The 27,449-nt window shown below is 44.4% G+C and overlaps 1 protein-coding gene across 1 annotated transcript in view; it reads right to left on the reverse strand.

Moving 5' to 3' along the window:
• CSMD1 (CUB and Sushi multiple domains 1) overlaps positions 1-27,449 on the reverse strand; it is a 1,512,254-nt gene that overhangs the window by 180,982 nt on the left and 1,303,823 nt on the right. Inside the window, exon 52 of the mRNA XM_029933196.1 lies at positions 22,503-22,607. Coding sequence (XP_029789056.1) covers positions 22,503-22,607 — 105 coding nt within the window. The remainder of the gene's footprint in view (positions 1-22,502; positions 22,608-27,449) is intronic.

The raw sequence follows: 27,449 nt of genomic DNA on the forward strand, positions 1-27,449 counted from the left end.
CTTCTCCAAAGAGGACATCCAGATGGCCTACAGACACATAAAACGATGCTCAACATCACTCATCATCAGGGAAACACAAATCAAAACCACACTGAGATACCACCTCATGCCAGTCAGAGTGGCTAAAATGAACAAAGCAAGAGACTACAGTTGTTGGAGAGGGTGTGGAGAGATGGGCACCCTCTTACACTGTTGGTGGGAATGTAAACTGGTGCAGCCGCTCTGGAAAACAGTGTGGAGGTTCCTCAAAAAACTATCGATAGAACTCCCTTATGACCCAGCAATAGCATTGCTGGGAATTTACCCAAGAGAGACAGAAGTGCTGATGCATAGGAGCACATGTACCCCAATGTTCATAGCAGCAATGTCAACAATAGCCAAAACATGGAAGAAGCCTGTGTGTCCACCACCTGACAAATGGATCAAGAAGATGTGGTATATATTCACGATGGAGTACTACATGGCAATGAGAGGGAATGACATATGGCCCTTCGTAGGAAAGTGGATGGACCTTGAGGGTGTCATGCTGAGTGAAGTAAGCCAGGCAGAGAAGAACAGAAACCATATGTTTGCACTCATAGGTCTAGCAGGAAAACAAGAGAGACCTAATGGAGGACCAGGGGGAGCGGAGAAGGGAGAGAGAGTTGGGGGGAGAGAGGGGTGCAGAACTTGAGAGACTTTTGAATGCTGAGCATGAACTGAGGGTTGAAGGGGAAGGAGGAGGGGGGAAAAGAGGTGGTGGTGATGGTGGAGGGCACTTGAGGGGAAGAGCACTGGGTGTTGTTTGGAAAACAATTTGACAATAAAATATTATGGGAAAAAAAGGAACCCCCACTGAAGGGATCTGGGGAACTTTTGGGGTGGTGAATGTACAGAGGGGCTGCGGGGACAGGTGCGTCCAGGAAGGGCAGGGAGGCACCAGCTCCTCGCCCATGCCTTACCAACGTATCTCTTCTATTTGGCTCCTTATCTCTGTCTTTTATTACATTCTTCATAATAAACTGGCAACGTAAAAAAAAAAAAAGCTATTGATTCTGACACAAAATGACACAATTGGGAAGACATATACAAATAAAGGAACTGTTCTAAAACTTCTCTAAAATGACACTGCGACACAAAACCATCTGGTAGGAAAATTCAAAATTAATTTTTCAGAAGGAGAGACATCTGGTAGAGTCTATTGTCCCAGTGTAAGCAAAAGTTTTATAGAAAATGCTTCTAGTTCTTTCAAAGCATGGCATATTTACACTGTATGTCATAAGTGATAATACAGCAAAGGTTATAAAGCTAGGTTTCTTTATAAGGTGGTCCGGAAGCAACCTGATTGAATCATGAGGCATCCTGATTAAATGGGAAGCTAATGAGAAGGTAATTGTTGAGTGTTCTAAAGATTTAGACCTGATGCTATAAACAGGCAACAACATAGGGAGAAGGATTTTATATAGTGCGACATTTATGCTGTATTATACACGTATACATATATCCATTGGGATCATCTCACCTGCAAAAATTTGGACATTTATTTATAAAGTTGGGATGAGATTTGGAAGAGAGCCCAGTCTTTATTTCTCCATGTGTCTAGCCTTCAAAGCAAAAATATAAAACAACATCATCAAGGGGCGCCTGGGTAAACTCAGTGGGTTAAGTGTCTGACTTTGGCTCAGGTCATGATCTCACGGTTTGTGGGTTGGAGCCCTGTGTCAGGATCTGTGCTGACAGGTCAGAGTCTGGAGCCTGTCTTCCAATTCTGTGTCTCCCTCTCTCTCTGCCCCTCCCTGCTCACACTGTCTGTCCGTCTGTCTCTCAAAATTAAATAAAAAATTTTTTAAAGTCATTAAAAAGACAAGGTCCTAATCTGACCAAATTTACAAGCTCATCGCTTTCCCTACCAGTGTGGACGTTCTGAGCCAGAATAGAATGCGTAGCCTCCTCGGGTCTCTGGAAGTCATGGTAGCCATTCTTCTAAATTCATTAGATAAAATTCAGAGAATGATTTGCTGAAGTTTTGAAAATGAAAATAATTTTGAAATCCATGGTAAACATGTAATTTTGGCCAAAGGTTTGGAGCAGGAGAAGTGAGCCTGCATAGATACAGTTGACGTGCCTTTGAGAATTTTTCGTCAACTCAGCATTGTCCTCATTTTGACTGGCGTGATGTACGAGTTTTAAAGTTCGCAACTTAAAAGAGGAATTACGTCGTGCTAGCGGCGCTGCTCAAGACAATATCGGAGATGAGAAGCCCAGAGAGGAAGGCAGATCGGAACAGAGAGGTGACTAGCGTTGGACTGGTGACGACAAAGAGGTCAAAGCGCATGTGCAGATACATGAGTGCTACTCAGTACGCAGGGAGGCCGCCGTAAGCCCTACACTAGAGGGATCCAGGAGACATTCCTTCATTTTCAAAAGAAAAACATTCTTGAGCACATTCTTTTGGTAACTAAATGAATAAATAACCATCCCTTTGCACAAAACTGGTAGATAAAAATCTTTCTTTACATGCATGTAGGTCTGGTACATCCTAAAACAGACGTGTTACCAATAGTCTCTATAACCCGGAAATCACAACTTGCATTAAAGGTCAGCCACTGTGATGGAAATAGGTGAATAAAGATGTCACGATTCCACTTGGGGAGGTGCCATGGGAGGTGATGCCACATGAAATAAATGTCAAATGTTATGATCACATGGACATAAACTTAACAAGTGTCACCCTGGTACACCCAGACTTTAATATTACAATTTCATGAGTCAGTACATCTCTAATAACAACAGAATGTGTACAGAGAAACACATTAATTAATAAAATCGTATCTGAAATAAAGAAAAGAAACTACTTTTTAAATCGTCCAAGAAATTTAGCATGGATGGGATGCTAAAAATATTTCTTTTTTTTTGAAAAAAAAATGAACATTTATTCATTTTTGACAGATAGAGAGACAGAGCCCAAGCAGGGGTGCAGCAGAGAGAGACAGAGGGAGACACAGAATCCGATGCAGGCTCCAGGCTCTGAGCTGTCAGCACAGAGCCTGACACAGGGATTGAACTCACAAACTGCAAGATCATGACCTGAGCTGAAGTCAGACACATAACCGATTGAGCCACCCAGGTGCCCTTAAAAATATTTCTCTTATCTGTTAACTGTGGGCATGTTAAGTCCACATAATAAATACTTTCTCTATTCTTTCCACTTAGTAGATCATAAGGAACCTTCAAAGCATAAGGGATTGTATGTCCAGTGTCAAGAGAAGTCATAGCATAAATCTGGGGGAAATAGAATACTTTATCCCTCCTGGAGGTTTGAAAGTGTTTTAGCATATAAAGGCACAGAGAAGTCCTGCAGTGATGAACCCTCTTCAACTTTATTTGAAGGGTTTCCAAAACGGGTTTGAATACAGGACCATTTCGGTTGGAGCAGCACCCACGAATAAGCCAGGGCGGGAGTGTCTGGGGAACTGGCTGAGAAGCACTGATCTGACTGTGTCCAATAGCCTCATTCATGGAGAGAAGGGCCTGGAAATGGCGTAGCAGGGCTACACACTCAGCCTTCCGACTCCCGGGGAATTATGGGTCCCACTGCCACACGGCAGGGCTCTGTTGGCATGTTTAGGTTAAAATGGTCCCTGGAGCATCAACCTCATGACACTACAGACTCCAGGGGGGCACGAACTGGTTCCCTCTTCTTGATTCGTGCTGTATGTTGAATATTTGTGTGTCTCCCCTCCATCCCCCAAATGCATTTGTTGAAGCTCTAATCCCCAGTGTGATGGTGTTTGGAAGGGAGGTCTTTGAGAGATAATTAGGTTTAAATGAAATCGTGAGGGTGAGCCTCTCCTGGGGGGGTTAAGCCCTGGGAGAAGGGCAAGAGGCAGCTCTCTCTCTGGACACCTGCACCCAGGAAAGGCCACTAAGCACACACTGACAAGGTGGCTGGTCACGAGCCCGGAAGCAGAGTGCCAGCAGGAGCCAAACCTGCCAGCACCTTGACCTTGGACTTCCCGTCTTCTAGATCTTTGAGAGAGAAGTGTCTGTTGTTTATGCCCCACAGTCTGGGCTCCTCTGTTACAGCAGCCAGACCTGACTAAGCCAATGTGCACGTAGCGTGCATCTAGCGCACGGACTGCAGTAAGCATACACACATTGACTGAATTAATAGGTGGATTAAAGAATACTACATTGTGGCAGAAAGATCACAGTTATCAGCTAAAAATATCCAGCTGCTAAACAACATGGTCTCACGTTTCCTGTTGATAAAGAATGAGTGCTATGAAACTGACCGTGGTCTTCCTATGTGTCCAGTAACGAACAGGGAGCAGACCAATTGTCCCTAGTGACACCTGCTTGCTAAACACGCCTCTGGCTTGCAGTGAGGAGAGGGGCGCCCTGCCGTGTGCAGGATCCTCAGCAATGTGCACAGGGCTGAGCTTCTGTGCTTTTATCATGACAAGAATGATCACGGAAGCTATAATGGCACCTGTCCCCTTGGCCATTGAGACATTTATTACAAATTAAACAAACTGGATTTCCACTTGAGAACTTACTAGAGATACATATCTGTTCTCATATTTCCCGTTAATAAAGAATGAACTGGTTCCACTAGAGACACATACATAGTTCAGAAAAAATCAGAATATTAAGTGTAGTTGAAATTTTTAAATGTCAAACCTTACACTTGAACTTAACCTCAATTACACAAAAATAAATCTAATGGCATTTACTGGTGTCTCCAGGGCTGTTGAGTGAAAGGTCAATTATAGATTTAAAATGATAACAATGGCAATAATTTCTTAAAATACCTTGGATTGTTTAATTTACATTCAGTTAGACTAATGGTATACTTATCAAATAAAATACAGACACTTAATATACCTGACTATATGTATACATACGAATACTTAATGCCTGCTTTTACATTCACAGGGTTTTGCTTTTGTTGAAGTAAGCAAATATAAAGTATTTATATTTAATTGAGATTCTTATTATTCAATAGGCTAAATCATCAGATTAACTGACTGAATCAAGGAACTTTATTCAAAAAAAGTACTTTTAGTAAAACATACCCATAATTTTCATATGTTTCTTTTGGCTTGACATTTTATAATATTCAGCAATGTTCCTTGAGCCCAATCTGGTCATGTTTATTTCTTGCTGTAGTAACTCCTTTCATTAGCCCTCAAGCTGAATATATTTTCTCTGGCCCTTTACAAAAAGATATCATTGACCCATGTTCAATGGCATTCTGTAATATGCTTAAGGGTACTACTAAGCACTTTCATATAGGTATTTGATCATTGTAAACATACATTTGTGATATTTAGTATACTGACTTGAGGAAACACTACAGATAAATATGAACATTCTTACAGAATAAAATATCTGTATGGTCAGAAGTCTATGCAGATAAACTATACTCATGATTGGACAAGGTATGAAATAATTTAACAGGTTGGATTTTACTTAAAATATGATGAGCACAATTTCAAAACTGCAACTCCAACCCTACCTTAAAAACAAAAGACAACAAAAAACTACAACAGCGTGCATTCAGGCCAAACATATTGTTTGATGAAGAAATTGTTGGCAGATGAAGAAATTACATACATACATACATATATATATATATATGTATATATATATATATACATATATATATATACATATATATATATATAGAGAGAGAGAGAGAGAGAGTCCTTCAACTATTTAACTCATATTTTTAAAAAAAAAATACAGCAATTCTGGAGTATTATCAGTGAGATGGCAAAGTAGGAAACCATAGGGCTTCCTTTCCCCATGGAAATGCCGACTGAACACCAATACAGACTGCGCCTGCAGGAAACACAGAAACCATTTAAAAGGTTCCTGAACCCTGGAAAAGCACAGAGCCAACTGCACTGAAGTTGGTGGGAACATTCATGGCCAGAGACCCTCTCCATGACACCGTGGGCACTACTGGAAGAAAGGTCCCAACTTCTGAGTTCTCCTTGTGGACGGAGAAAGAACAGTGGAACCTGTATCCAGTGTCCTGATTTTTTTAGAGAGCTGCCTGAGGGTCTGGTGCTTTGCTAGAATCCAAGGGTTGATAGGAACAGAAACAAAGTGGATGCCTCAGAACCAAGGCAATAAATGTGGACCCGTTCCCACTAGAATCTGCAGTCCTGAAGACAGGAGGACGGGGGTGCTCAACTACCAAGAGGCCACAGCAGGAGACACCTCTGAGGGGAACCTCTGGTGAGCAACCAGCAAAGCTCTCCTATCAAGAGATGACCTGCAACACGCCCACAGAAGACACATCTTCAGAAAAGGCTTGAGCGTCCTCCAGAACCTCTAGTTGAGCCAACAGGTGAAAGTCCACCCTCTATAAAACTAGATCGCAGAGACTGAGAGATGTGGCTGATGTTTAAAATGCCAAAGTCTCAACAGAAGGTAAAACCACATCCAAAGAAGTAAGAAAACATTGCTCAATCAAAGGGTGAAATTAATCTCTAGAAACCCACCATACAGAAATGGAGATGTGAATTACCAGACAAAGAATTAGAAATAACGGTCATTAGACTGCTCAACCACTTACAAGAGAACATAGATACATCACTCAACTCAATGAAGAAAGGGATACGTGAACAAAATAAAAATGACAACAACAAAAACCATGAAGAAGGACCAAACAGAGATTTTGAACTAAAGAATACAATAACTGGATTGAGAACTCCATAAATCCATTAGAGAGGCTCAACATTAGACTTATTCAAGCACAAGAAAGAAACAGCAACCCTGAAGAAGACAGGTCATTTGAATTTATCAAGTCAGAGGAGAATAAAAGCAGAAAAGTGAATAAAGTTTAATGGAATTATAGAAGACCACCGCACAAAACACCATGGGTAGTATGGGAATCCCAGAACAAACAAAACAAGAAAAAAAAAGGCAGAACACATCTGAAGAATCAATGGCTGAAAATTGTCCAAATCTGAGGAAAGAAATGGACATACCCATTAAGTTCAACGAACACTAACCAGGATAAATCTAAAGAAACCTACATTGAGACACATCATAATTAAGTTATCACAGACAAGAAGACAACAAGACAACATTTTTTTTCCTTTTAAAAATAGCATGAGGAAAGGAAAGTGTAAGGTTCCAGGAAGTTTCTATCAAACTACCAGTGGTTTCTCATCAGAAACCTTGCAGGTTAAATGGAGTCAGATGGCATATTTAAAATGCTGGAAGACAAACAAACACACAAAAAACCCAAAACTGACAACCAAGAATACTTTATCTAGAAAAGATGTCCTTTAAAAATTAAGAAGAAATTAGGACATTTCCAGATAAGCAAAAACTGAGGGAGTTGATCACCTCCAGACCTGTCCCCAAAGAAATGCAAAAGGGAGTCTTTCAGATTGAGGTGAAATGATAGCAGATAGCAACACAAAACCCTAAGATTATAAAACTCTCTGGCAAAAGCAAATATGCAAAAAATATAGAATCATACAGTATTGTAATACAGGTGCATTAATCACTTTTAAATCTAGGATAAAATTTTAAAAAACAAAAGCATACAAAGTAATAATAAATTCATGTTCATGGATATGCAATATAAAAGGGTGATGTATGTCATCAATAAAGAGAACAAGAACAGGTATAAAGCAGAATTTTACATGCGATAAAAGTTATCACAGAATATATTATTACAATAAGATCCAATTGTGTGCTGCCTACAAAACACTCACTTTAGGTCTAAGGACACACATAGGCTAAAAGTAAAAGCACGGAAAAGACAAAGAACTAAAGAGATCAGGAGTGGCCACACTTAGAAAGATAACCCAGATTTTAAGGTGAGACTGTCACAAAGAGACAAAGATGGGCACTATGTAATGAGAAAAGGACCAAGTCACCAGGAAGGGAGAGCAATTTGAATACAGATGTAACCAAAATTAGGATTCCCAGATATCTGAAGCAAACATTGATAGAATTGGAGGGAGAAATAGACACAACACAAAAATATTGAGAGCCTTCAATACTCCATTTTAAGTTATGGACAGAAGCCCCCCACAGACGATGAATAAGAAGACTCAAATAGCAGTAAAGATCAATTGGACCTAACAGACATTTACATAACACTCTACAAAAAAAGCAGAATGCTTTTCAAGCACATATGAAACATTCTCTAAGATAAGCCACATATTAGGTCACAGAACAAATCTTTATTTTTAATGTTTATTATTATTTTTTTATTTTTGAGAGAGATTGGGTGCAAGCAAGGGAGGTGCAGAGAGGGAGGGAGACACAAAATCCACAGCAGGCTCCAGGTTCTGAGCTGTCAGCACAGAGCCCAACGCAGGGCTAGAACCCACGAACTGTGAGATCATGACCTGAGCAGAAGTTGGACGTTCAATCAACTGAGCCACCCAGGTGCCCCAGGTCACGAAACACATCTTACCTGATTTAAGAAGATTGAAATCATACAAAGTACCTTCTCTATCCATAATAAAATGAAACTAGAAGTCAGTAGCAGAGAGAAAACAGAAAAAAATTGTGGAAATTAAACAATGAATTTAAAACTCCACCGACAGGTGAAAGACCAAATAACAAGAGAATTTAGAAAATGTATGGAATGTGAAAACAACAACGTGCCCCACCAAAAATTTGCAGGAGGAGGTAAAAGTAGTCCTAAGAGGGAAATCTACAGCGGACCTAAAAAAAGAATGGACATCTCGAATAAAACACCTGACCTTGCACCTCAGGGAACTAGAGACAGCAAACAGATCTCTGATCCAGCCATCCCACTTTCGGGTATATATCCAAATGAATTCAAAGCAAAACTCAAAGAAATGTTTGCACACTCAATTATAGCATTATTCACAATATCCAAAAGGTGCAAGTAATCCAAATGTCCACTGACAGAAGAAAGTGCGGTAGATACACAATGGACTAGCACCAAGCCTTAAAAAAGGGAAATCCGGTCACAGGTTAAAATATGGATCAACCTGGAGAACATTATGCTAAGTGAAACCAACCAACCAGAAAAGGACAAACTGTATGATTCCATGATCCCTGAAATAGTCCGAATCAGGCAAATGGCAGTAGCAGTGGGGTTTCCCTGGCTGGAGGGAGGGCGGGGAGTTACCGTTCACTGGTGCACAGATCTGCAGGACGAAAATGTTCTAGAGATCCATTGCACAACAGTGTGAACATATTTAACACTACTGGACCACACACTTACAAATGGTTTGGATTGTCAGTTTAATGTTATGTTTTTTACCACACACACAAAAAATCAGCAGGCGTGGGATACGAATGTCAGGTCTAGAGTCAGACACATGAGGCGGCCTGAATGGGGCCCCCTCAGGCGACCTGACCCTACCACAACACGGACGACAGGGCATTTCAACTTTCTTGTGTGCATCCCTCCCACTGCTTAGAAAGAGCTCCTTACAGGGGCGCCTAGTGGCTCAGTCGGGTGAGTGTCTGGCTTCGGCTCAGGTCCTGATCTCACAGTTCATGGGTTCAAACCCTGCAGCGGGTTCTGTGCTGACAGCTCAGGGCCTAGAGCCTGTCTTCAAATTCTGTGTCTCCCCTCTCTCTGACCCTCCCCTGCTCATGATGTCTCTCTCTCTCTCTCAAAAATAAATAAAATATTAAAAAAAATTTTTTTAAAGAAAGAGCTCCTTACAATGTGACCATTTATCTCTAAGAACTAGCAGTGTCATGTGAACCTGCAGAAAATACAAAATGTCTCATAAGTATGTAAAGATTAAAAAATGTTAATACACCGTGGGGAATTATACAATTTTTATTTAAAATGGACTATCAAAAACAAGATCACAGACCTGTCCCTTGTCTCTTTGAAGTGTTTTTACCCCCAACTGGACATTATCATCTAATAACTAAATCATGTGAGAACAAGGAGGTGAGTCAACACAATTTATTAGGTTCTATACACAGATTAAAGAAAGGAGGTGTGGAAGAAGGGTTGTATTTCCCAGGATCCCAGAGAACTAACAGCCTAGTCGGGTTTAGGGGCCATAAAGACCAGTACTAAAGGGGAAAATGTGTTACAATTGAAGCATGTGGATAATGAATGCTAATAAAAGTAGAGGTCAAAGCAGTGAATGTGGATTGACATAGTGCAGACAGGCTTAGCTGGGGGGTGGGCAGGCTGAGTGCTTCTAGAAGTGCAGGTGGGCTCTGAAGGCACAGACAAGTAGGGGAAAGTTCATCCAGGAGGGGGAAGGGGGAGCACTCGTGTGAAAATGGAAAGGTACACAGTGTGTTTGGTGGACAGTATCTGACCGAATCACATGGCTTGAGGGGAAACAGTGGGTGATAAAACCAGTTGGCACATTGGGCAGAGATGCCATTCGAAGTGAGGGACACACTGTTGGGCCCCTGAAGGATTTTTGTCAGGTGATGAATGTTAGGATCAGGAGGCACGTGGGGGGAAATCCCAGTGTGGCGCTGGGTTGCAAAGGGGCAGAAACAGAAGGAGCACTGGAGCGTTATGGCCGTAGTTCAATGTGAAGAGTTAGGGGAATGTCAAGGTGTAGAGGATCAGGTGTTTAAATGAAAAACCCTCCGGGGACCTAAGATGCTGTACAGACTTTCCTGCTGAGCACGTATCTGGTATGTGGCGATGGATTTGATGAGAGCCCGCTAGGGAAGGACGTTTGCACTTCATTTTTACTGATTAAACGGGGCATAGAGCATAGACAAGTCTGATGATGAGATGGAGGGGACCCTCACAGTTCGGGGAGTTGGAAACAGCTGTATGTCGTCTCCCCTTCCAAATCTGCTGCCCTTATGACACTCAGAACTCTTCTTACTTCCTTCACCTACACGACTGAACTCCGGTTCCCTGTGTCTAGAGCCTGGGTCCAAAATCTGATAGGACTGGGCTTCTCATAAAACATGAGCCGGGGGCTGGCTAAGGCACAGAGCCAACAGTCATTACTTATTCAAATTATAGCATCTTCATTCTCCAGCTAATTACTGTGGAAGATTTGCAAGACCAGCAATAGAATATTCTTTTAAGTTGTAACACCCAAGGGATGAATTTGATAAAATAATATGAGTTTTAAGCTAGTAAGAAGATCCTGAAACCAATGGGATAATTAAAAACACAGAATAATCATAATTTTAGAGTGACTACAACTGGCCAATGAAGCAATATACTTTTGCGTGTGGGACTCTATTGAAATGTCTGTTCTAGAAGAACAAAATCTCTAGATTAACCCATTACGTGAGCATAAAGGATCTGTATGTGTATCACTAATGACAGTTAAACATCCAATAAGTATTTCCCAGGTTATTTTTTTAAAGTTGGACTCAGAAACTGTGGCTCAACAATTCTGCTTTCCCATAATACTCACAGACTCAAACAGGATAGGATTTGATGAAAGTGAGCTCACTCCAAACCAAAATGAGCTACAAAATCGTAACGAGGGTTGCACTGAAAAGAAAGCCCAGCTCCTCGCCATTCTCAGAAATGTGTAGATTCCCACGGCAGTCTAGAACTGCAAATATTTCAATCATGTTTGTCCACCATTAATGTGCAACCCCACGTCGTAACAGTCAGAGATAAAGAGAAAACTGCCACCGTAAAATGGTGGTGTAGCTTTTACAACAGATGTTCAGATAAGAGAATCAATAGCACTAACAACTCACCAACAACCGAACAAAGACAACTGTTGTTGCCATGTCCCCACACCACCCGGTGTCTGCTCAGGGGCTTGATCTGTTTGAAGAATCCACCAGATGATCCCACTTCCGTGATGAAAACCTTTCAATGGCTTCCAGTGGCCCATACAATGGAGTCCTGCCTACACGGCACTGTGTGTGCCCCTCTCCCTGCCACCCCTGGGCCTTACTTCTACATCTCTTCTTGCTGGTCACACTACTCCCTCTGTTTTGGACTTTTGACCTCTTCACTTTCATGTGTGTGCCAGATGCTCTTACACCTGGGCTCACTGTGACCACAGTGTCTTTGGACTATAACGCTTTCCCTTAAGTGTTTTTGTGACTGTCCACTGCTCTTCTGTCCTTCCTTCACAACATATTTTCCAGCTAACACAGCGCACAGCAGTTACTCTGCACGTCACAGCTCTGTTTGCTTCAAGGTACTTCGAACAATCTGTAACCACCACGGACACCTTAGGTTTTCTCGTGTGTTACGGCCGCCACTAGAATACAGATTCGACATGAGCAGAGACACGTCCTCTTGTCTTGTGACGACTCTGTCAACAAAGCCCAGAGCACAGAGTAAATGAGAGATGTTGGAATGATTCCGGATGAATGCAGGGATGCCCCCAACTTACTTTAGCAGGGACACAAATGAGAGAGGAGGGAGGAGCCACACTCACCATGAGATGGCATGAGGGCAAGTGTGTGCGTTCTGTGAAAGCCACTCCATGCAGAGAACCACCAAACACGAAGGTTGCCTCACATGAGTCCCAAGGGCAGATGCAAAGGACAACTGTTCACTTGAATCCAGGCTCCTTTTCATGTGAGCAATTCTGAGTCATGAGTGGCCTGGGTAGCAGGGTCAGTGATGTAATGACTGCCGATTCCCTCAGCAGCATCCAGAAGGCCAGCTAATTAGTACACATCAGGCTAGGACCCACCTCTTACCCAGGCACGGGAGCGGTAGGTGACACTCCACGGGTGCAATTTTAGGTCAAGGCCTCAGTTCTGTCCACTGTACTCTTGCCCATTCGCAAATTTAATGCCTAAAATTCCAAAGACTACAGAGAAACTTTCTTTCAGTCCCTTTATTTGTCAAAGGAAGAGCCATGAGATTGATGTTGCACTTTTCACTTAAATGTTATGCTTGTAAAAATGCTGAAATATCACAGGACGGAAGAAAGCGCTCTCTTGTTAGTGTGTGTGTGTGTTACATTCAAGCCAAAACAACACTAGGATTCTCCTGTCACCAAACCAAGTTGTGTTAACGGTAAATGCCTGAAAGAGGCTTCACCTCCCCAGGAGGGTCTCTGGAATTCTCCGTGATGTAAAACAGAAGCCAGGATTCACAAGCAAGTTGATCTTAAACAATTCCAGCCAGTCCAGTTACGTACAATTTTTGTTTTTAATAAATATAGTAGAGTGCCATAAATGTGTATTTGCTTCCAGATAATTTTTTAATTAACATCTTGTGTCCTCTAGCTTACTTTATTGTAACAAGATAGTACATAAGACATACAATATCTAAACCATGAGTTAACTGACTTGTTTGCATTATCGGTAAGATGTCTGCTCAACAGTAGGCTATCAGTAGCTCAGCTGTGGAGGGGTGACAAGTGACACGCAGATTTTTGATGACTCGGGGTTTGGCACCCCTTAACCCTCACACTGTTCAGGGGTCAACTTCAAATACTCCTGTGGTCCTTGGTACAGTTAGAACTTGATAGAAAACTAGGAAGACATGACTAATTACCAGTCAATGGGACTAAGACCAATTCTAATAGAATTAAGGGAGGCAGTCTCTGCTTGCCAAACTGAAGTTGGTAGAGGGTCTCAGGCGATTCTTTGAAAAAAGAACACTTAGAAAAAACTCTTATGGACTTTTAGTATATAAATAAATACAAAAAGGGGCTTACCATGAAGTGATTAAGAAGATAACTTCATTATGCCTTTGAAGAGCACTGGCTTATGAGACGTTCACTAGGTGGGAAGCCCTCAGCTCTACTCTCTGAGTGCACAAAGTGAAATCTCTACAGACACACCAACGGCTATACTGAGGCTCATTCTTGTTTAATCTCTCATCCTCTGTGATTTTACTCACACCCACCGTTCAAGCTGAGAAACCTTATTAGTACTGCTGTAATATTAAAGTGCTGTTAAAACATTCATTAATAATTTGCAGGTATTTATAAAGATCATTGCAATCGCTGCAATCCAATCGAAGTTGTCAATATTTGATTGGGATAAAATCTCACTAAAAATATTTAGTACTTTTGATTTCAAAAAGCTCAGCACATTTTCCAGAATTTCAATCTTTATCTAGAGAGTTCTTTCTGAATTCCTGTTTTGAAATGAGTACACAAAGGAAATAAAATTTGGTACCCACTTAATCACTGAACACAAGCAGGAAGGAAATTAATGTAGCCATGTATATTATGTTCTCCATATTATATAAAAAATTGATACATGACTGTCACATAAAGTTCACTTCTGCATTTTCTAAAAAATCATTTTTGAAGACAACTTTCTTTGCAAATTATTAATACCTTTTACAATATAGAACAAAGGTAATTACCTCTTTTAATTAATTATTACATTTTCCTTTTTAAAAAGAACATTATATAAATAACATCTATTTCCTTTTTGCTTGTATTGCCACAAATTCAAAGCTACGTTAATGCTGAATGACGTCATTTCTTTTATTCTATGTGGCCAGTACATTTATATCTTCTTCTTAGTTTCATGGAAACAGATATTTGGAAATATCTGGAAAACAGAGAGGTCATTTTAAACTTTATTTTAAGTTTATTTTAATTTTGAGACAGAAAGAGACAGAGCTTGAGGCGGGGAGGGGCAGAGAGAGAGGGAGACACAGAATCTGAAGCAGGCTCCAGGTTTCGAGCTGTCAGCACAGAGCCTGACGCGGGGCTCGAACCCATGAACCATGAGATCATGACCTGCGCTGAGGTTGGATGCTTAACTCACTGAGCCACCCAGGTGCCCCAGACAGGTCATTTTAAAAAGAAATTAGATAATCTTAGTTTTTGTCTGACTAAATATCTTTTGAATGGGTCCTATACATTGATGATATGTAATCTTTTTTTCACTATATACATAACTACCAATTATATACATACATATGAGAACGACTTAGTGAGCTATAATAAGTTCGGAACTGGGTGCACTTGAAGTAATAAATAATAATGCTATATCACAGAGTGCTCTAGACTAATGCTTAAAAACACTGATGTCTAAATCAAATCAAGTAACTGGTAAAATAGGTTACCTATATTTTATAATGGTAAATAATCATTGCAACGAATGACAATGAATACACTGCTAAAATGTGACAAATAAGAAACCTGCATCTAACCCTCCCTTGTAAAGGAGTAACATGCAATTCAAACAAGGAGAGTCACCCTATTTTCTTCTCTACCAATTTTTCTCCTTATAGTAACTACACATCACTGTTGCAAACTCCAACCTATTTCAGAATAAGTCTATTCTAAATGTGCTAATTACTGTAATATCTTTTCTTATTCTTCCCGTCCTTTTACGTGATGCTGTCATTGTCATCGCCTGTGTGCTCCTGGTTCTGGTCCATCAGGACAGTCTTCCCTGTCTGCGGCCAGATCCCTAGACATGGGGCGATGGCCTCCACATTGGACCATGTCCGTAGCTGGATGACTATGTAAAGAATGGAGGCACCATAGGGCACCTGGGTGGCTCAGTCAGTTAAGTGTCCCACTCCTGATTTCAGCTTGGCTGTGATCTCACAGTTCGAGGCCCATGTTTGGCTCTGTGTTGAACACAGAGCCTGTTTGGGATTCTCTCCTTTTTCTCTCTGCCCCTTCTTTGCTTGCTCACTCTCTGTGCCTGTCTTTCTCTCGAAATAAATACATAAATGTAAAACAAAACAAAACAAAACTCCAGAAGAACGTCTTCTGTGATGCACTGTAAGATACGTGAATCTGCACTGCACCATCGCTTCTCTGTCTTACCTGCCCTCCAGGGGCCAACTGTCATGTCTCAGAGACTCCAGAAACATTTTGTTCGCTCCACTGGGTTTCCCAATAGTGAATGTCGATAAATCCTCGAGAAAACTGGTAACCTAAAACGGCTTCGACATATGCAACGATTTGGGTGCTGTTTGCACTGAGCGCTGTGCATGAGCACCAGACGTGCATGACTGCATCAGCCTTGAGTGGGCGTCTCATGCCAACTCAGGACAGACGGATTCGGTGGGTGGTGCGAGCGTCACCGCACAGCTACAAGTTAAATATCTTCCAACTTAGCAAGGCAGAAATAGGTATCAGGTACCCCTGAGTCACGGTATGATTTAATGGAGAAGCTTTTAATCACGAAAAGCCTGATTACTGAAAAGCATGGGTATACGTAAAAATCAGAATAGTTTCTCTTCAAAAATTTCTAAATGGGGAATAGATCCAGATTAGATGGACTATTTCTGCTAATAGTGTATTTGCAATGTAAACAGATATCAAATTTAATTGTATAATTTATCTGTAAACATTGGTAAAGCGTTCACAGTTACGATGAACCCTGTGTTACTATGTTACAGTTAGTGTGTTGCATGGGTGACGCACATAGACAGGCTTCTCCGCAGGGAGATTCAAGGGGCGCCTGGCAGGCTCAGGAGGGGCACGTGAATCCCTGATCTCAGGGTCCTGACCTCATGCAATGTGGAGCCTACTTAAAATAAACTGCAAAAAGGAGCACTCAAGAAAAGCTCCTCCATGGTTAACCTAAAGGAGTACCTTCCATATTTATACACTTCTCCTTGGACAAGGGGAGACCCCGGAAGGGAGCTCCATTATGCGTGGGATATAGAAATCCGAAAAACAAAATGCTTCTTTCGCTTTAACATCGAGAAAAATCTAAACTTCTAAGTCCTGACTTTTCTGAAAATCATCAAAGAGATGAGGTAGCAGGTCCCCGGGCGACAGCGATTCCAAAGAAGGGCCCGTTCGGGAGACCCAGGACTCGGAGCGCCTCGGTGACACGTGCAGGAGGAACACGTGTAGGACAGAAGGAAACAAACCGGCCAACCTCTTGGCAAACTGCCCGAGGCAGGATGGGCTCAACCGGCTCAGGGACCCAGACCCAGGGGAGTCTGCCCCTCCTCCCACAGGCGATTTGGAGAAGTGTTGGGGCAGCGGGAGCCTGGAGGGCCCCTACACTGTTTCTGGGGCGAGGAGGCATGACACACACACCTTCCCTGAACCCGTCACTTTAGGCAGTGAAAGTGCTGACTCCTGGGAGAGGGGCAGTGGGTCCGCCCTCCGGGACACGCACTGCAGCTTGGAGGAGGGCTGGTGAGAAAGAAAATTGTGTCCAGGGTGTGGCAGGGGAGCCGGCGTGAGCTCCGGGTCCTCTACCGTCTCCGTGGTCTCCGGGCCTGGGGACCCCGGGCAGTCCCCCTCAAGGCCACCCCCAGGCAGACCCTGCCGGCCTCGGGAGGGAGGGCAGGGGTGCCAGGAACACGGCTGCCCGAGTGCACGCTCTTGGGGTTGGCACTGGCTGCAGGACCAGACGCGGGAAGGAGCCCAGCAAGGGGCAGGCAGCGCCCTCCATCCTCCGGAGGAGCCAGAGTGTGCAGGGAGCCCCGCTCTGTGGAAGGGCACAGAGGGAGCCTGGAAGGCAAGGCGGAGTGCTCCCGACGAGGAGAGCCCTGGGTCTCAGCGCGGGTCGCCGGCGTTCGCCCCAGAGGAGCCCCAAGGCCCTCGCCCGCCCTCCGAATGCAACCACAGCAACAGGACCCCAGACGGCACAGCCCCGGCCTGGAGGGACCCGCGAGCCCACCGCAGGCCGTGCCCATTTCCAGGCGTAAATATTACGAAAAGTGGCCTCTCCCAGCGCACTCCTGCTGCCCAGGTTCCATACTATGTTTTGAGACACACACAAGAAAGTAAGAGAAATCGACCTTTTTTCCAGAGAAAGAGTCACAAAGCCAGACTTGGAACGTACTCATGGGATATATTCGATGGGATATTAGAGTGACTATGAAAACTATGTTTAAGAGCCTAGGGGAGAATCACATGCGTGAAGAGATGGAGAGACGGTAACTACAGGAAAGAGTCAAAACTGTAGAAGAGTCACATGGAGATCCCAATGGGAGGAGCCCACAGAATCAGAGATGAAGAAGTTTATTTATTTTGAGAGAGAGAGAATATGCGCATGAGTGAGAGGGGCTGAGCGAGAGGGAGAGAGAATCCCAAGCGGGCTCACGGCCAGTGTGGAGCCTGATTCGGGCTGGAACTCACGAACCATGAGATCATGACCTGAGCCACAACCAAGAGTGGAATGCTTGGAGCTCCTGGGTGGCGCCCAACTCTTGATCTCAGCTCAGGTCATGATCTTGGGGTTTGTGAGTTCTAGCCCCGCATTGGGCTCCGTGCCGTTGGTGCAAAGCTTGCTTGGGATTCGCTCTCTCTCCTCCTCCCTCATTCTCTCTCTCTCTCTCTACTTAAATAAATAAAATTAAATAAAAAAGAGTGGGGGGCCTAACCAACTGAGCCACCCAGGCACCCTGAAGAATTCTTCCAACGAGCCCACTAGCAGATCTGATACAGCTGGGAAGGACTCTGTGAGTCTGAAGAAAGGTTACGAGCAACACACAGGCCAGAACACAGGGGGAAAGAGTAAATTAATCAGAAGGGAGCCCCCAAGAACTGTGAAACAACATCAGCAGTCTAACCTATGTGGAATTGGAGTCCCAGAAGAAACAGAAAGACATGGAGCGAAGTCAGTGTTCGGGCTGACAGCTATTTGTAAATAACAGTCAATGTCAGAGCACGGATCAAGAACGTCAAGAACGTGAGGATAACTATTGAGCACACGCACACACTCTCCCCTGGACACATCACAAGTAACCCGAAGGGAACAAAATGTAAAGGTAAAATCCTGCAGTGAGCCAATGTAAAGGGACACGTGTGTGGACGTAAGAAGTAATGAATTACTTCTCATCATTACCTAAGAAGTGAGAAGACAATAGGGTAACAGCTAACATACGGAAAACAAAGAATCTTTCGACCCAGACTCCTGTACCAGCAAAATATTTTTCAAAAATGAAAGTGAAATAATGACTTTAAAAAAAAGCAAAATTTGGGAGAATATGTTGTTAGCAGACCAGCACTACAAGAAAGGCAAAGTAAAGGGTTTCAGACCCTTGGGTTGACCCAGAGACATAAAGAGTCCTAAGGATGCTCAAAGCAAAGGTAAAAGTATTTATTTTTTCTTATTTTCTATTTAGTCTACAAGATCACTGTTAGAGTAAACTAGTAAAAATGTAAAGAAATAAGAAACATGTTTTGTGGGCTTTATAACATGCAAAAATAAAACGTCGGACATGAGCGATGGAAAACATATTAGAAATACGTGATCGTAAGGTTCTTTTACACAAAATGATGTAGTATCATTTGGAGGTGGAAAACTGTGCTAAAATACTAAAGATGTATCTTTTAAAAAACTTTCCCAATGTTCACTTATTTTGAGAGAGAGGGGAGGGGGCAGAGAGAGAGGGAGAGAATCCCAGGCAGGCTCCATGCTGTCAGCACAGAGCCCCACTCGGGGCTCAAACTCACAAACCCTGAGATCGTGAACTGAGCCAAAATCAGGAGTCAGACACTTAATTGACTGAGTCATGCTGGTGCCCCTAAGGATGTATCTTTTAGACTCTGGGCAGATCATTACATTTTTTTAGAGTTTTCGCTAACTAGCCCATAATGGAGATAAACTGAAGCAATAAAACTATTCAGTTAAACCAAAAGCTGGCAGGAAAAGAGGGAAGAATCAACAAAATACAAATAAGACAGAGAGACACGTCCAATAGGGTGCACAGCTTCAATCCTGGTAGCTCTCCACCCAGCAAATCCCGCGGAAGCCAGACAGCCCTGGTCCCCCGACATGTGACACGTGTCATATCTATCCATAAAGACGAGGTGCTCACATCTATAAAACCTCTGCCCCTTCGGGCGGGGTTCAGGCCTGGCCAACGCCATGTTGTCCCCACGCGGCTGGGTCCTGCCACACACCCTCAGCTCAGATTCCGTAATTTCCAGGGTAAACCAGTATCATCATTGTCCATGTACATCTTAAAGGTTTCATGGTATTTGTTTATCTGTTTTGTTCTGTTTTGGTAGTTTTTCTGAAGCAAAGAGCCCAGAGCAAGGGTGACACTCGTGTCCTTCTGTGTAACTGTGTCAAACCTCCTACCCAGGTAAAAAATATAAAGGCATGCGGGCGCCTGGGTGGCTCAGTTGAGTGAGCATCTGACTGTTGATTTCAGCTCAGGTTCTGATCTCAAGGTTCGTGGTTCAAGCCCCAGGTTAGGCTCTGTGCAGACAGCCCGGAGCCTGCCTGGGATTCTCCCTCCTCCTCTCTCTGCCCCTCCCCAAATCACTCTATCTTTGTCTCAGTCAAAATAAATAAATAAATTTTTAAAAATTTAAAAAAGGGTATCTGGCTTCCAGGACACATGGAACATTCAATCTTTGAGTTCCTCCCCAGATCCCGCAAGAGAACCTAGGTCATCCATGTCCGATCAGACCTGCTTGGAATTGCTTTTTCAATCATTAAAACTGTATAGTTCATCCCCTCAAATAAAAAAGTTTGCTTTCTCTTTGGGAGATTCCTGTCAGTGCTCATCCCGAAAGATGCACCCTTATAACTCTTGGGGCCTGGTGCTCACGTCTGGATGAGAAATTAAACATCTTCACCGAGAAGCGGGTGTAGACCAGCTATGGCAGCTCTGGTCTGGGGGACAAAACGCATCCCCAACACCGACTCACAAGCTTCTTTCCCTTCTGCGTATCACCCAACTGCTCCTGACACTCGGTGTTGTCGTCATTTGTCAGAGAGGGGCACGCGCTTCTGCCTTTGGTAAAGGGCCATCGTGATGACGGGTCTCTGGGCATGCTGCGGGTCACCAGCAGGGGGACTGGGCTTGTGCCGGCTGAAGACACTGGATCTTGGGTCCTTTGTCCTGTGAACACGGGGCACCCCTCAAAAAGACGGCTTTCTGAGGACACGTGAGGAAGGAGCTGTTACATGTCCAGAACAAGACCCAGTAGAGAGTGTGGGCTTTTGTTTTTGTTGTTTTTACTATGATTTCATGGGTGTCAATTTTAGGGACAAATCTGAATTCAGAGGTTTGCGGACCGGCAAGTGAATATTTTGAGGTAGATGTACAAATAAGTCAATGGATTAAAAATATTAGACAATCTTTCGGCCGCTTAGTTCAACAGTCCCTAGACTGTGTGATTGGGCCTTCACAAGGTTAATTCTATAAACACGTTACACAACCCACATGTTAAACGCTGGCACAAAAAATCAGAAGAGAGAAACGAGCACCTCTAAACGCACAGGCCGTAGGGAAGACATGGACGTCACAGGTGGGATCAGAATGGTGTTGACATTAGAAAACCACCGTTCCAAGTACATGTTAAGAAGTGGAAAGGTAGCATCGCGTTTGGCCAACTAAGATATAAATGCATTAACTAATTAAGCAAGGCTGTGGGTCTTTAAACAAGATTCATTTCCGTGAGCAAACATCTTAGTGTTTCTCTTTTAAGGAGGTGTATTGGCTGGGAAAAGAGTGGAATGTAGATGATTATACGGTTGAAGCCATAATTGTATGTAATAGTGACCGCAGACTAAACATTGAACTAGCGCCTCTCTTTATGAGAAGTAAGTGAAAAGCCTGAAGCCACAGGATACATTGGAAAGAAAGAGATAAGAGCATTCTTCAGTCCTAGCATTGCTGAAAGGATTAGCGCATCCATTAACGCTATCATAAATAAGGTTGATAATTTCCCATCTACAGATGTTCACACGATGCATCGAAGTGGCAGATTTTTTCCAGACATTTCCTACATAAATAATAACCACAGCATCATTTTACACGGTCACCAAAGTAGTCCTATTCAAATAAATTGGAATAAACTTGCATACAAATGCCTGTAATAAGTAGGGGAAATTTAACCGAAATGGGAAACAGCCCTGTGGTTTGTGTCTGGCTCGGAATATTTATCGTCAGCTGGAAATCTGGCCTTTCACAAACACGCATACATTTCCATCTCGGCAAACTGCTTATCTCCATTCAGAAGATCACTCATTAAAGCTTATCCATGTATTTGCTTATTTGCAACTACTTATTAAAGGAGATGAATATCAACATTAAGCATTTTTAGTGCCTGAAAACATGTCCTAAAATAAACCTGACTCTCATTGGAAATTCTTACTTCATTTTTACAAGGTTTACCTGCATAATCTAACGCCAAAGATTTGTGAATCTGACCTCTATCAACCCATTTATCAGACTATGAACTCGCTTTTCACAGTCATTTTTAAAAGGTTAGCATCTCCTTCAGGATACCTTCTTCCAATTAAAATGAGTCGTACACAGAGCGAGGCCCTGCGTGGCCAGGCTTGGAGGCCACAAATGGACGGACCTTACGATCGTAATCTGCTTGGAAATGACGATTTTCTGGGGTCCTGGATGCTGATAGAAACACCACCCCCAAGGAAGCCAGGCGTAGTACAAATGGTTACTTTCCGTGCTTGTGAACAAGGAACCAGATACTAACTTCACTTCTCCAACCATTCCAGAGACTGACTGGCATTTCCTCATTAGTTTGCTTTTCGTAATATGTTTTCCAGAGACAGAGATTTTGTGTGACCCAGTTTCACGCAACTTTTAGAGTCCTTTTGGAACAAGGACGTTTTTCTACGTAACAGGGCATGGGTTTATTTTCCCTTCTGGAGACGGACTCAGTATGACAGCGGAGGCCGGACGCACACAGGGAGGACCTTACTTTTGTACTCCAGGTGGAATCCCGCGGCCGCCACGCTAATGTCAGACTGGAAGTGGAGGCAGAGCTGGTTGGACGTGCTGTTCAGAAGCGCTGGGACCGTGGTTCCTGCAAGAGACAGGTGGAGGGGCCTTAGCATCACCCACGCATTCACTTCCCCTGGACAGAATGCACGGGGCTATCTGTTCCGGCTCTCACAGCCCCGGGGTCTCACTGCAGAGGAGTGGGTCGCGGCAGTGGCTTTGATCCTTCTGTCCTCTGAGCCTCTCTCTCGCTCACGGACAGCACAAGGCTGCACCTCTCTCTGGCCTTCTGACGCTGACGCGACAGCCCTGTCACATCAGCGAATGGGCCCAGGAGCCCTTACACCTCACCAGGCACTGGCGCGCTGGCTTTTCACATGGCATTCTTTTAACAACAAAATTATTTTGTTTGTTTGTTTGCTTTTGACTTGAACAAAGAAGGGAAAAACTCAAATGAGGGGCATCTGCAGGGCTCAGTTGGTTCAGCATATGACTCTTGGTTTCTGCTCAGGTCATGATCCCGTGGTTTGTGAGTTGCAACCTCCCATCAGGCTCTGTGCCGAGAGTGCGGAACCTGCTTGGGATTCTCTCTTCCTCTCTCTCTTTCTCTCTCAACATAAATAAAGAAACTTAAAAATTTTTTTTAAAACCTCAAAAGAGCAAGTCTTATGGAGGTTGGTGGAGCAGTTAGCCAATATTACTCATAAAATGTTGCTTTTGATGGCGTGTTCACTTTTCCACGCCTGGGGGATCCGAACTGAATAATGTTCCCACTGAGACCTGCAAACGATCCCAACTGAGCAGCGGTGAAGAGGAGAGGAAAATGCAGGTTTACGCCACATGACGCTTCCTTCCCTTACAGTGTACTCACTCGTGTTGTGACAAACACACTCAGTGTTCTGTTGGTATTAATTGCCTCTGATCTGGGCAGGGGATTTCAACACAGCAAAAGGTAAGGGGAGCCTACGCCTCTACCGCCAGACTCTAATGAGGGGTCCTTGAGCGGCCGCTAGAGGGCCCACCAATTTGGCTAAGTTTAGTAAAACAAATTGACTGTCATTAGAAACCCTAAGAGAGACCCTTACCAAATTAACCATGGAGACTGGTGGACATTGGGTAGTTCTCCTTCCCTATGCCCTTCGCAGAGTAAGAAATTCCCCTTACACTAAGGAGGGCTATGCCAGGCTTTAGGGGAACAATGTTACTTCTATGCCAATAGCTCAGGAATTGTACAGGATAGTCTAGCTGTGGTTTGTGGCCACTACAAGAGAGGAAAGGAACGAGGAGCCAAAACCAAAATTGGTGTACTTTTAACATTTGGCTCTTGTATCATTGATAAGATCATAGCATTTGTCAAAGAGCAGGTAGATGCTATTCTGTTAATGGTCTTAAGAGCATGTAGCCTTAAACCAGAGCAATGGTAACATAGCTGACCCAGCATTGGGTCAGTTACAAGACAGAGGGGGGAATGTAAGGACAGGTCTGAATTCAGCTTCTCAGAATCATTAGACAATAGAAGGGTATACGTTGCCCAAGGCAGGAGGGACCACCCTTGTAACACCCAGTCAGGAAAGGCCAGTTAACACTTTTAACATTTCTAAGGGCAGGCCTAAAGATGGAGGCTATAAAATAATCACCTATTGCTTAAGACTAGTCACGCCTACGTGAGGGTCCTGGGCCCACTCTGTGATTGGCTAATACTCTAAATGTTGTGATTGGCTCCCAACAAAGCATCAATGAATGGTTAAACCTGCTGTCAGTGGTATTGTATAGTAATGATTGGACCCCTGTACCTGTGTCACAATTTCCTGTAACTCTCCCTTCCCAAAAAAGGCCCTACCCCGCCTTTGTTCGGGGCTCTCAGCATGAATCCACTGCGCCTGTAGAGTCTGTGAGTCTGAGCTTAGGCTCAGCCAGCTGAAGCCTGTAATAAAACCGTCCTTTGCTTCTGCATGCATGACTCGGTCTCCCTGGCAGTCTCTAGTTTTTGGGGGTGATATTGGAAACTTGGGTATAACATCAGCAGATGCATGGACGTCAAGGACAAGGGAGACAGAAATCTGACACTGGAGGGGCCCAGGAGAAGACAGACGCTTGTCCACCAGAGTATGAAGTATTCTGGGAGAGTGCGTTCATGGGAAATGCTAAGCGAGCACAGCACAAATGCCCTGGTCCTGCCGGTCTGGGAACAGCATCACGCCCCCAAGTGCACGTGTGGAGCTTCCTGGGGGTCCAGGGAACAGCCATGGGTAAGCCTCTCCACGGCGCCAAGTGCTCCCACCAGTCGCACTGAGCAGAACCCAGTTGTGTGAAGAAGGAAGTGCTATTTTAAATAACAGAACAAGGAGATGAGTCCATAATTGTCCAAGACTGAAGGACATCACTGCAGAGCTACGGCCCTCAGGCACCCTTTTCTGTTTCCATGGTGCCGGTTTCCTCCAGCAGCTTTTTGCTGACAATCCAGGGCACAGATGCCCGCTGACCTCACAGCACCGGGCCTCCGAAGGCCCCCTGAAGGGGTGTGCACCAACCTAACCTGTGATCTGTGCCTGTAACAGCTGGTCGACCTCCTGTCCCCATGGGAGTCAGCACGCTGTCAGCGTCCACTCAGCCCATCACAGCCTTCCTTCTCGCTGCGACCCCACCCTGCCATCTGCCAACAGGCCCCCCGCCAGCCTCCTCTGACCCCCTTCACTGCCACCCCCCCAGGGCCAGACACCAGCACCGGTGATGCCCAGAGTCCAACCCCCTCCAGACCTGTTTTCTGGATCTCCTGTTGCCCTCACCACTCCAGTCCACCCAGCAGTCAGAGAGCTTTCCTTCTTTGAAGGACATTTGATGATTTCATACTAAAATTCTCATGGAGTCTTAATAGTCTTAGGATGGACTTGATTTGGCCTAAGACCCTGCATGATCTAACCACTGTCTGCATTTCTAGTTTCTTCTCTCTTTCTCACAAGTCATGTTTTCTGTTTGAAGTGTTCCCATAATTAATTGTAGGCCTAGGATGCTCTTTCTCTTTTCCTCTGATCCACTTTACCCTCTTTAAAAAATCAATTATAGGGGCGCCTGGGCGGCTCAGTTGGTTAAGCGTCCAATCTCAGCTCAGGTCATGATGTCATGGTTTGTGGGTTCGAGCCCTGCACTGGGCTCTGTGCTGACAGCTAGCTCAGAGCCTGGAGCCTGCTTTGGATTCTGTGTCTCCCTCTCTGACCCTCTCTTGCTTGCACTCTCTCTCTCACTCAAAAATAAATAAAAATTTTAAAAATCAATTATAATTAATGTACACTGTTAGAACAGTTTCAAGTGTACAATATTGTGACTCAGCAATTCTCTAAGTTGCTCAGTGCCCATCATGGTAAGTGGACTCCTGACCCCCATCACCTAGTTCACTGTCTCCATGTTACTACAAATGACAAGATGTTTCTCTCCTTTTTACGGCTGTGTAGCGTTCCTGTGTGTGTGTGTGTGCACGCACGCACACACATCTTCATTATCCATTCTTCTACCGGTGGGCACTTGGGCCACTTCTTCATCTTGGCAAGTGTGGATAATGCCGCTAAGAACACAGGGTGGTGAGGATGGGGTGCAAAGGGAGCCCACATGCACCGTGGGTGGGAATGCAGACTGCTGCAGCCTCTGTGAGCAATGGGGTCAAGGTTCCTCAAAAAGCAAAAACAAAAACAAAACAAACAACAAAAACAACAAAAAAACAATAAAACTAATATGATTCTGCTTGGGATTCTCTCTCTCCCTCTCTCTCTGCTTCTCCTCTGCTTATGCGTGCATGTTCTCTCTCTCTCTCTCTCTCTCTCTCTCAAAATAAATAAACATTAATAAATGTAAAAAAAAAACTCTACTTCTTTTTCAAATTAAACTATTCACTTCTTCATTCAACAAACATGCCTTCACCAGCTGGACAGACCTGTAACCATCTGGTCCAATGCTCCAGGTCTTTCCTGGCTGGCTACAAAGGAGACTCTCCCCTGGTAAGCACAGAGCCGGGAAGACGGGCGCTCACCACACGCTTGAGGACGACAGGCAGACCAGCCTCCCACAAAACCAGGGGGCTTCTGCGGCTCTGATCCGGCGCCTATGGGGTCCCCCCAGGTACCACCCCCTCAGCTCCAGCTGGGACTCTGAAGGAAGCATCCGCCCTCCTGAGTCCCCATCTCCTCCCCACATTGACCACATTCTGCACACACGAGCATCCTCTCACACATGAATGAGGCTTATTAAAAATGCACTGATACCTCCAAGTCAGATCCAAGTAGCCTTCCTCAGGTCCGCTGCTCTCACTCCTCTGGAAGGCAGCTATGCTCACCACTATACCACCACCGCACTCTGCTCTAACTCCTCTGACAAACATGGAGAAGCCCGCCCTGCACTGCAGCCGATGTATTACGCACGTCCTCAGTTCTCACGTACCCAGCCTTCCGCCCTGACCTGCCACCCCCGTGCTCAGGCAGTCTTTGGTTGGTCCCTGACTGTTCCAAACACATCCAACAAGCATGGGGAAAGAAGGTCACAATGAAGTCTTAAAATTCATGCCATCCCTCACAAAACTGTCTTCTACTATGAAGACACCCAGGTGTGCCCGCTGGGAGAACACCCAGGTGTGCCCGCTGGGAAGACACCAGGTGTGCCCGCTGGGAAGACACCAGGTGTGCCTGCTGGGAAGACACCAGGTGTGCCCGCTGGGAAGATACCAGGTGTGCCCACTGGGAGGATACCCAGGTGTGCCTGCTGGGAAGGTACCCAGGTGTGCCCACTGGGAAGATACCCAGGTGTGCCCGCTGGGAGGATACCCAGGTGTGCCTGCTGGGAAGACACCAGGTGTGCCTGCTGGGAAGATACCCAGGTGTGCCCACTGGGAAGATACCCAGGTGTGCCCGCTGGGAAGGTACCCAGGTGTGCCCGCTGGGAG

The sequence above is a fragment of the Suricata suricatta genome, chromosome 1, assembly GCF_006229205.1.
Source record: "Suricata suricatta isolate VVHF042 chromosome 1, meerkat_22Aug2017_6uvM2_HiC, whole genome shotgun sequence".
NCBI classification, from domain to species: domain Eukaryota; kingdom Metazoa; phylum Chordata; class Mammalia; order Carnivora; family Herpestidae; genus Suricata; species Suricata suricatta.